The following is an 11,447-nucleotide window of genomic DNA, read 5'->3' as shown; positions in this document are numbered from 1 at the left end:
ATCAAATTAAAATACTAAAAATCCTATTTGATATGAATTTTCTAAAAAGTAGAGCAGGTGTTGGCCGAAGAGGGACTCTTTGGCCAACTGTTGGCCGAAAAGTCCTTTTTGGCCAACTGTTGGCCGAAAAGTCCTTTTTGGCCAACTGTTGGCCGAAAAGTCCACAAGAGACCAACGGGGTGATACTTTTGATTTTTCTCCATTAGGGTGTATAGTTTCCGAATTTGCTATAAAAATCATCATAGTTTTTTTTTAAAAAGGGAGTATATGGGACGGAGGGAGTACTTTCTACTGAGTGTGGAGTTCTCTAGGCATAGTCATATTTGTTCGTTGGATCTCAACCCGCCTGGATTCTAATGAATTCGAAGATGGAGAGAAGGCAGAGTGAGCTAGCTAGGGATGCCATTGGGAATTCTCAAAAAAAAAAAACTGGGGATGCTATTGGTGCACTGTATTCATGCAAGGGTTTCGGGTAGTGCCATAGGGGGGGTTTGAGTTGACACAAACATGAAGAGATTCTCTTTGGGGTTTCTGGGCTCTTTCCCTAAGATTTTGGTTTGTTGCGGTGTTGGTTTGATTTGGACTGGTTCAACCATCCATAATCTCAGGCATCCAAATTGTTCATGGTTTGATTCGATTGGTTCAACCACAGGTATCTCATGTGTGTAATTTGTTCAATTTTATTCTTGTGCGCGGAATAGTTCACCCCGGTTGCTTTGAACCGTGAGTTCGCCATCGGGAGATGAGGACGGCGATGACAGAAGCATGTGTTAAAAATTGAGTGATCATTTAATGAAGTAAGTAACAAGCTTTCCACTCACCAAATACGGGCTTTCAATGAAGATGAATTACAACTTCCAATTGTTGGATCACAATGTGCATATCCTGAAACACCTGACTCCACACCATTTTTTTAAAACACTGATTTCAAACACAAAAAATACTGAACTCTATGGCATGCCTCTTGCCTCATGTGGCCAGCAATGGTGACGGGGCAGTGCCACACCAATGGTGAGCTTAGCGAGGAAGCAGCATAGGTGAAGCTGCTGCGGAGGGGTGGCACCAGGATGTGGGGCCTCAATACGATTTGAGCCTCACCAACAGTTTTGTTAAGCAAGTAAGGTGGGGCTTATGGATGACTACCAAAATTCTACTCTAGAAGCCACCCATAAGCCCCCCAAAAAAATGGCCTAAGTAAGACTTCCAGAGTAACATCATCATTTATGAGCATATCAGGTAGGAGTATATTACAACTACACAAACAACAAACAATAGACATGCTCGATCATGACTCATGAGGCATGGAAAATCATGTAAACAGTTCGCAAAATTTAGCACATGTGGAAGAGTGCTCAAATACAGAGTTTGCATGTGTTGTGCCAGAAAAGGATTTGGATGAGTTGTGCAAGGGTATCAAGACCTGCACATTTCATTTTTGGCAAATGTCCACCCTGCCATTATACCAAGTCATGTTCAGGAAATGGTACTATGCTCTGGGTAATTTTCAATCTGCCATCACACCACTTCTTTGATTTTCCATTGTGTACTGAATGGGGATAAAGATTACGACCACTTGGTGGATTTACACAATATTGCAAAGGAACTTGCACACTCAACAAGATTATGCCAAATGACAAAAAAGAAAGAACTGTGTAGTTATATGGAATAATAAAGTTTTGACTCGCTTAGGTTTCCTCGATCTACAAGTCTGAAGACCGATTGCGATAAATTATCATCCAATAGAGTATAATAAGGAATAGGACACGGAGGTGAAGCAGCTACATAAATAAGAGGATCATCTAACATGACAGGACTAGAATTTACGGTGAGGTGGTTCCAGGATAGGGATTCATTAAATTCAAGCAAAGCCTCCTTGCGGTTCACTTAGCAACAACAAACAAATGGAAGCAGATCAAACAGACGGGCGATTTTGGTACCCCAACGTTATGATTGCAAGGTCCCAAACAACCCCTTCGCATCGTCATCTGCTACTGTGTCCGTTGAACCTGCAAGAATGATAATACTGATTATTGAACAGAACAATTGGCTGCCCATTTGAAGTATTCCGGTAGTTATTCACCTTGCTGCTCCTCCAGTTTCATGGGCTTCTTGTCCTCCTTGGGTGTTGGGTTTGACAGTGGGGTCGACGATGGCGTTGACAACGGCATTGAGCTGGCTGCGGCAGCCGCTGCCGCAGCAAATGCCAGCGCCGGCTGCTGCATGGCATTGAACTTGAGCATCTTATCCCTGTCCCTGCTCGACTCGCTGCTCTTAGGGGTCTTCTTCTTGGGCGGCTGGGCCGCGGCGGGCTTCTCCTTCTTGTTCTTGGCCTCCCTGGCCGCCGCCTCCTCCTCCTTGATCTTGGCGGCCCTGGCCTCCTCCTCGAGCGCCCGGAAGGCCGCGTCGAGCATTTCCCGCGAGCGCTTCCGCGCGACAGCAGCCTCCTGGACGCGGCGCTCGGCCTCCTCGCGGGCGGCGGCGGCGGCGCGGCCGATGGACTCGTGCGCGAGCCGGGCCGCGACGAGGAGGATCCGCGCGGCGCGCTCGTCCATCACGCGACGGGCGGCGGGCGCGTAGGTGAAGGGCCGGCCCTCGGCCTCCGCGGCGCACGGCGGGCAGACGAAGGAGACGGGGTCCGGGACGCAGGCGACATGGGCGACGAAGAGGCCGCAATTGGAGCACTCGGCGGTGGGGCCCGGCGGGGCGACGGCGGGGTCGAAGTGGGGGTCCTGCCCGGCGGCGGCGGCGGCGATGGCGGCGGCGTCCGTGTGGAGGAGGAGGAGGCAGGCGGAGCAGAAGGAGGCGGGGTGGTAGAGGAGGACGCAGGAGGAGCAGAGGCGGCAGAAGACGTCGTTGTGGCGGACGTGGTGGAGCGGCCAGGCGTCGCGGCCGGAGGCGCAGCGCTCGCCGCCGCAGCCGCGCGGGGCGGGGGCGGTGGAGGAGGGCGACGGGCGGAAGGGCGGCGTCATCGCTGCGAGCGGCGGCTTTAGAGGGGAAGGGAGGAGAGGGGAGGGGAGGGGAGGATTAGGGTTTCTGAGGGAGGAAAGGCTCGGCCGAACGGCTCCTGGGGGAGAGATTTTCCTCTCCTTTTTTCTTTCCTTGCGGGAATTTCGTGCTGAGACGGGGTTCCACGAGCAGAGGAGGTAGGTGGGAAGAGGCTTGGATAGTTGGATTGCCGGTGGAGTGGGAAGAGGGAGTGGAAGGGGGCTGCATGAAAGCTCGGTAGATCGACTCGCTTCTTTTTCCCATGAAACTTTCTATATCTATTTATCATGCTATACTATGGCAGTGCAAAGAACATATAAATAAATAGATCACCTAACGACGACTATAATCACTGGAGCGAGTCAAAGATGCATCATCCTGGGGGTCCGTGACCTCGCCACGCAGAATGACGCCCTCCTTCTGAATATCCTGCACGGACTCCACTCTATCTCCTTGTCTCGCTGGGCGACCTGGGTTCGGGGCACCTTGGGGGAGCGCCTTCTTCTGGACCCCCGTAGCTCGGGGCTTGCTGGCGAGCACTGGGCCGCGCTTCGAGGGCTTATGCCTGTCTACTGCGCTCTCACTCGCGTCTCGCTGGGATATGGCAGGATGACGGCCTTCTGGGAGGATCATTGGCTCCCCTGTGGGCCCGTGCGGTGTGCTTTCCCGGCTCTGGCCTCCCATGCGACGTGCTCGGAGGTCTCGGTCTGGGCTGTACGCAACCTTGGGCTGGACGCGATGCTCGTGCCCCGGCTTTCCACTGCTGCTGCCCGGGAACGCCTTCTCCTGCTCCCACTCATTGGGGGGGGGGGGGGGGGGGGGGGGGGGGGGGAGGGCGAGGGCGAAGCCGACCATCGCAGCCTGATCCTCTGTGATCAGAAAGGCGGGCGACTGTCGTCGAGCGTAGCCTATGGACTCTTCCGCCTAGGCGGCGAGGTTGTGGAGAACGCCGCCTTTCTCTGGAGATCGCCGGCGCCCTCCAGGGTTCGGTTCTTCGCCTGGTTGCTGACGCTCGGCCGTATCCACACTCGGGACAATCTTCTGAAGAAACACATCGTCGAGCTGCTGGGCGTCGGGTGCCCGGAGTGTGGGGCGAGCCTGGAGATGCCTGATCACTTGATCTTCGCCTGCCCCTTCGCGCGTGCGTTCTGGGGCTCTCTGCGCCTCACCACTTCAGGGGCCTCTGTGCGTGCCCTGCACCTCTTCGACGCCTCCATGGCGGTCGGCGCAGCCTCGCCGCATGCGTTAGTGCAGCTATGCTGCTGGCACCTCTGGAAGCGGCGAAACGCGGTTGTGTTCAGGCAGGAAACGCCGTCCCTGACCGCCACTTTGAAAGCCTGCCGCGACGATGCCATCCTCTGGCGCGGCCGGTTTCGCTCTGCGGATCGTGGACATGTTGATGCATGGCTGCTGGCCCTGCGTGAGTAGTACGACACTGCATGTAACATAGCTGAAGGGGGTTCCCCCTGCCTCCTTCTCTCTGCTGCCTCCCCGGCATTTGTACCATTGTATTGGATGTTGGGTTTGAGAAATATATTCAGGTGGGGGGGGTCCCCCCGGTGAAAATTCAAAAACAAAAGACGCGTCATCATCGTCGCCTCTCCTTCATCGGAGTCATGCCAAACTTGTTGTATTATACAGTCAAAAAGACATCGTGCTAAGGCCCATGAAAACAACGCATCGGAACAACAACCTGATAAAAAGAAATATAGACCCCTGCAAAAAAGGAGATAAAAAGAACTATAGATAGAAATGATCCAACTTGTACATAGTGCGCCAGTGGGCGGGCCAACAAGAAGACAATAGCTTAGGGCTGTTGTTTTAAGGCCCGGGAGTAAATGTATGTTGTATAAAATTTCATGGGCTAGGCTGCTGGCCATAACCTATTTAGCCTTGTTGAAGCTCCACAGGTGTCTGTACACACGACTGAAGACTAACATCGATCATATTCTGTGAGATCTGTCGGAGAAAGACCTTCATGTGCCCATCTGACGACACTAAATGTGTCACCAGAATGCGTATTAGGCGAGGAGAACCTTATTCCATGTCAAGGGAACCGCCACCGCCTCGTCTTTCTGAGCAGGACACAAACCCTAAATAAACTCATAAAAACACCTAAAAACAGAGTAAGATCCCTTCTGCCAGCAAGGGCTAGGGTCCAACACACCTCCATGGCCCTAGGTCCAGCGGAGATGAGGTGGACCGGCGCCAGCGAAAGGCTGAGAAACCCTAGGTTTTTTTGTTAGGGAAAAGTGTTGGAAATATGCCCTAGAGGCAATAATAAAATGGTTATTATTATATTTCTTTGTTCATGATAATTGTCTATTGTTCATGCTATAATTGTGTTATCCGGAAATCGTAATACATGTGTGAATACATAGACCACAACACGTCCCTAGTGAGCCTCTAGTTGACTAGCTCATTGATCAAAAGATAGTCATGGTTTCCTGACTATGGACATTGGATGTCATTGATAACGGGATCACATAATTGGGAGAATGATGTGATGGACAAGACCCAATCCTAAGCATAGCTCAAAGATCGTATAGTTCGTTTGCTGTAGCTTTTCCGAATGTCAAGTATCATTTCCTTAGACCATGAGATTGTGCAACTCCCGGATACCGTAGGAGTGCCTTGGGTGTGCCAAATTCACAACGTAATTGGGTATCTCCGAAAGTATCTATTGGGTTGGCACGAATCGAGACTGGGATTTGTCACTCCGTATGACGGAGAGGTATCTCTGGGCCCACTCGGTAATGCATCATCATAATGAGCTCAATGTGACCAAGTGGTTGATCACAGGATCATGCATTACGGCACGACTAAAGTGACTTGCCGGTAACGAGATTGAACGAGGTATTGGGATACCGACGATCGAGTCTCGGGAAAGTAACGTACCGATTGACAAAGGGAATTGTATACAGATTGATTGAATCCTCGACATCGTGGTTCATCCAATGAGATCATCGTGGAGCATGTGGGAGCCAACATGGGTATCCAGATCCCGCTGTTGGTTATTGACCGGAGAGGCATCTCGGTCATGTCTGCATGTCTCCCGAACCCGTAGGGTCTACACACTTAAGGTTCGGTGACGCTAGGGTTGTAGAGATATTAGTATGCAGTAACCCGAAAGTTGTTCGGAGTCCCGGATGAGATCCCGGACGTCACGAGGAGTTCTGGAATGGTCCGAAGGTAAAGATTTATATATGGGAAGTCCAGTTTTGGCCATCGGGAAGGTTTCGGGGGTTACCGGTATTGTACCGGGACCACCGGAAGGGTCCCGGGGGTCCACCGGGTGGGGCCACCTATCCCGGAGGGCCCCATGAGCTGAATTGGGTGGGGAACTAGCCCCTAGTGGGCTGGTGCGCCCCCCCTTGGGCCTGCCCTGCGCCTAGGGTTGGGAAACCCTAGGGATGGGGGCGCCCCCCACTTGGCTTGGGGGGAGCCACCCTTGGCCGCCGCTCCCTTGGAGATCCATCTCCCTAGGGCCGGCGCCCCCCAAGGCCCCTATATAAAGAGGGGGAAGGGAGGGCAGCCGGACCCCTTGCTCTTGGCGCCTCCCTCTCCCTCCGTAACACCTCTCCTCCCCGCTTGCGCTTGGCGAAGCCCTGCCGGGATCCTACTGCATCCACCACCACGCCGTCGTGCTACTGGATCTTTATCAACCTCTCCTTCCCCCTTGCTGGATCAAGTTGGAGGAGATGTCTTCCCAACCATACATGTGTTGAACGCGGAGATGCCGTCCGTTCGGCACTAGGTCATCGGTGATTTGGATCACGTCGAGTACGACTCCATCAACCCCGTTCTCTTGAACGCTTCTGCGCGTGATCTACAAGGGTATGTAGATGCACTCCTCTCTCCCTCGTTTCTAGATGACTCCATAGATTGATCTTGGTGATGCGTAGAAAATTTTAAAATTCTGCTACGTTCCCCAACAGTGGCATCATGAGCTAGGTCTATGCGTAGTTACTATGCACGAGTAGAACACAAAGCAGTTGTGGGCGTCGATATTGTCAATTTGCTTTCCATTACTAGTCTTATCTTGATTCGGCGGCATCGTGGGATGAAGCGGCCCGGACCGACCTCACACGTACGCTTACGTGAGACTGGTTCCACCGACTGACATGCACTAGTTGCATAAGGTGGCTGGCGGGTGTCTGTCTCTCCCACTTTAGTCGGATCGGATTTGATGAACAGGGTCCTTATGAAGGGTAAATAGAAATTGACAATTCACGTTGTGGTTTTGGCGTAGGTAAGAAACGTTCTTGCTAGAAACCTATAGCAGCCACGTAAAAACTTGCAACAACAATTAGAGGACGTCTAACTTGTTTTTGCAGCAAGTGTTTTGTGATGTGATATGGCCAAAGGATGTGATGAATGATATATGTGATGTATGAGATGATCATGTTCTTGTAATAGGAATCACGACTTGCATGTCGATGAGTATGACAACCGGCAGGAGCCATAGGAGTTGTCTTTATTTATTTATGACCTGCGTGTCAACATAAACGTCATGTAATTACTTTACTTCATTGCTAAAGCGTTAGCCATAGTAGTAGAAGTAATAGATGACGAGACAACTTCAAGAAGACACGATGATGGAGATCATGGTGTCATGCCGGTGACAACGATGATCATGGAGCCCCGAAGATGGAGATCAAAAGGAGCAAATGATATTGGCCATATCATGTCACTATTTGATTGCATGTGATATTATCATGTTTTACATCTTATTTGCTTAGAACGACGGTAGCTTAAATAAGATGATCCCTCGCAATAATCTCAAGAAAGTGTTCCCCCTAACTGTGCACCGTTGTGAAGGTTCGTTGTTTCGAAGCACCACGTGATGATCGGGTGTGATAGATTCTAATGTTCGAATACAACGGGTGTAAGCCAGATTTACACACGCAATACACTTAGGTTGACTTGATGAGCCTAGCATGTACAGACATGGCCTCGGAACACGGAAGACCGAAAGGTCGAGCATGAGTCGTATAGAAGATACAATCAACATGAAGATGTTCACCGATGTTGTAGTCTGTCTCACGTGATGATCGGACACGGCTCGTTACTCGGGGATCATGTTATACTTAGATGACTGGAGGGATGTCTATCTAAGTGGGAGTTCATTATATAATTTGATTAGATGAACTTAATTATCATGAACTTAGTCTAAAATCTTTACAATATGTCTTGTAGATCAAATGGCCAACGTTGTCCTCAACTTCAACGCGTTCCTAGAGAAAACCAAGCTGAAAGACGATGGCAACAACTATACGGACTGGGTCCGGAACCTGAGGATCATCCTCATAGCTGCCAAGAAATATTATGTCCTACTAGCACCGCTAGGTGACGCACCCGTCCCACAGAACCAAGACGTTATGAATGCTTGGCAGACACGTGCTGATGATTACTCCCTCGTTCAGTGCGGCATGCTTTATAGCTTAGAACCGGGGCTCCAAAAGCGTTTTGAGAGACACGGAGCATATGAGATGTTCGAAGAGCTGAAAATGGTTTTTCAAGCTCATGCCCGGGTCGAGAGATATGAAGTCTCCGACAAGTTCTTCAGCTGTAAGATGGAGGAAAATAGTTCTGTCAGTGAGCACATACTCACAATGTCTGGGTTGCATAACCGCTTGACTCAGCTGGGAGTTTATCTCCCGGATGACGCGGTCATTGACAGAATCCTTCAGTCGCTTCCACCAAGCTACAAGAGCTTTGTGATGAACTTTAATATGCAGGGGATGGAAAAGACCATTCCTAAAGTATTTGCAATGCTGAAATCAGCAGAGATAGAAGTCAAAAAGGACCATCAAGTGTTGATGGTGAATAAAACCACTAAGTTCAAGAAAGGCAAGGGTAAGAAGAACTTCAAGAAGGACGGCAAGGGAGTTGCCGTGCCCGGTAAGCAAGCTGCCGGGAAGAAGCCAAAGAATGGACCCAAGCCCGAGACTGAGTGTTTTTATTGCAAGGGAAGTGGTCACTGGAAGCGGAACTGCCCCAAATACTTAGCGGACAAGAAGGCCGGCAAAACGAAAGGTATATGTGATATACATGTAATTGATGTGTACCTTACCAGTACTCGTAGTAGCTCCTGGGTATTTGATACCGGTGCAGTTGCTCACATTTGTAACTCAAAGCAGGAGCTGCGGAATAAGCGGAGACTGGCGAAGGACGAGGTGACAATGCGCGTCGGGAATGGTTCCAAGGTCGATGTGATCGCCGTCGACACGCTGCCTCTACATTTACCTACGGGATTAGTTTTAAACCTCAATAATTGTTATTTAGTGCCAGCTTTGAGCATGAACATTGTATCAGGATCTCGTTTAATTCGAGATGGCTACTCATTTAAATCCGAGAATAATGGTTGTTCTATTTATATGAGAGATATGTTTTATGGTCATGCTCCGATGGTGAATGGTTTATTCTTAATGAATCTCGAGCGTAATGCTACACATATTCATAGTGTGAATACCAAAAGATGTAAGGTTGATAATGATAGTCCCACATACTTGTGGCACTGCCGCCTTAGTCTCATAGGTGTCAAACGCATGAAGAAGCTCCATGCAGATGGACTTTTAGAGTCTCTTGGTTATGAATCATTTGACACGTGCGAACCATGCCTCATGGGTAAAATGACCAAGACTCCGTTCTCAGGAACAATGGAGCGAGCAACCAACTTATTGGAAATCATACATACTGATGTGTGCGGTCCAATGAGTGTTGAGGCTCGCGGTGGCTATCGTTATGTTCTCACCCTCACTGATGACTTGAGTAGATATGGGTATGTCTACTTAATGAAACACAAGTCTGAGACCTTTGAAAAGTTCAAGGAATTTCAGAGTGAGGTTGAGAATCAACGTGACAAGAAAATCAAGTTCTTGCAATCAGATCGTGGGGGAGAATACTTGAGTCACGAATTTGGCACACACTTAAGAAAATGTGGAATAGTTTCACAACTCACGCCGCCTGGAACACCTCAGCGTAATGGTGTGTCCGAACGTCGTAATCGCACTCTATTGGATATGGTGCGATCTATGATGTCTCTTGCCGATTTACCATTGTCATTTTGGGGCTATGCTTTAGAGACTGCCGCATTCACTTTAAATAGGGCTCCGTCGAAATCCGTTGAGACGACACCGTATGAATTATGGTTTGGGAAGAAGCCTAAGCTGTCGTTTCTAAAAGTTTGGGGATGCGATGCTTATGTCAAGAAACTTCAACCTGAAAAGCTCGAACCCAAGTCGGAAAAATGCGTCTTCATAGGATACCCTAAAGAAACTATTGGGTATACCTTCTACCTCAGATCCGAAGGCAAGATCTTTGTTGCCAAGAATGGATCCTTTCTAGAGAAAGAGTTTCTCTCGAAAGAAGTAAGTGGGAGGAAAGTAGAACTTGATGAAGTATTACCTCTTGAACCGGAAAGTGGCGCAACTCAGGAAAATGTTCCTGTGGTGCCTGCACCAATTAGAGAGGAAGTTAATGATGATGATCAAGATACTTCTGATCAAGCTCCTACTGAACTTCGAAGGTCCACAAGGACACGTTCCGCACCAGAGTGGTACGGCAACCCTGTCTTGGAAATCATGTTGTTAGACAACGATGAACCTTTGAACTATGAAGAAGCGATGGCGGGCCCGGATTCCGACAAATGGCTGGAAGCCATGAAATCCGAGATAGGATCCATGTATGAAAACGAAGTATGGACTTTGACTGACTTGCCCGATGATCGGCGAGCCATAGAAAATAAATGGATCTTTAAGAAGAAGACAGACGCGGATGGTAATGTGACCATCTATAAAGCTAGGCTTGTCGCTAAGGGTTATCGACAAGTTCAAGGGGTTTACTACAATGAGACATTCTCTCCCGTAGCAAAGCTGAAGTCCGTCCGAATCATGTTAGCAATTGCCACATACTATGATTGTGAGATATGGCAAATGGACGTCAAAACGGCATTCCTTAACGGTCATCTTAAGGAAGAACTGTATATGATGCAGCCGGAAGGTTTTCTCGATCCTAAGAATGCTGACAAGGTGTGCAAGCTCCAACGCTCGATTTATGGGCTGGTGCAAGCATCTCGGAGTTGGAACATTCGCTTTGATGAGATGATCAAAGCGTTTGGGTTTATGCAGACTTATGGAGAAGCCTGCGTTTACAAGAAAGTGAGTGGGAGCTCTGTGGCATTTCTCATATTATATGTAGATGACATACTTTTGATGGGAAATGATATAGAGCTTTTGGACAGCATTAAGGCCTACTTGAATAAGAGTTTTTCAATGAAGGACCTTGGAGAAGCTGCTTATATATTAGGCATCAAGATCTATAGAGATAGATCAAGACGCCTCATAGGTCTTTCACAAAGCACATACATTGATAAGATATTGAAGAAGTTCAATATGGATCAGTCTAAGAAGGGGTTCTTGCCTGTGTTGCAAGGTGTGAAATTGAGCTCAGCTCAATGT

The 11,447-nt window shown here is 49.1% G+C and overlaps 1 protein-coding gene across 1 annotated transcript; it reads right to left on the bottom strand.

Moving 5' to 3' along the window:
• Window positions 1–1,631: 1,631 nt before the first annotated feature.
• On the bottom strand, window positions 1,632–3,168 carry LOC125547548. Its single transcript, XM_048711377.1, has 2 exons — window positions 2,081–3,168; window positions 1,632–2,006 (listed from the first exon to the last, which is right to left on the bottom strand). The coding sequence occupies exons 1-2, from the start codon at window positions 2,967–2,969 to the stop codon at window positions 1,945–1,947; spliced, it is 951 nt and encodes a 316-aa protein (XP_048567334.1). The 5' UTR covers window positions 2,970–3,168; the 3' UTR covers window positions 1,632–1,944.
• Window positions 3,169–11,447: the final 8,279 nt, after the last annotated feature.

The sequence above is a fragment of the Triticum urartu genome, chromosome 1, assembly GCF_003073215.2.
Source record: "Triticum urartu cultivar G1812 chromosome 1, Tu2.1, whole genome shotgun sequence".
Lineage (NCBI taxonomy): Eukaryota > Viridiplantae > Streptophyta > Magnoliopsida > Poales > Poaceae > Triticum > Triticum urartu.
The sequence above is the reverse complement of the archived record's forward strand: the minus strand, read 5'-3'. Positions and strand labels throughout refer to the sequence as shown.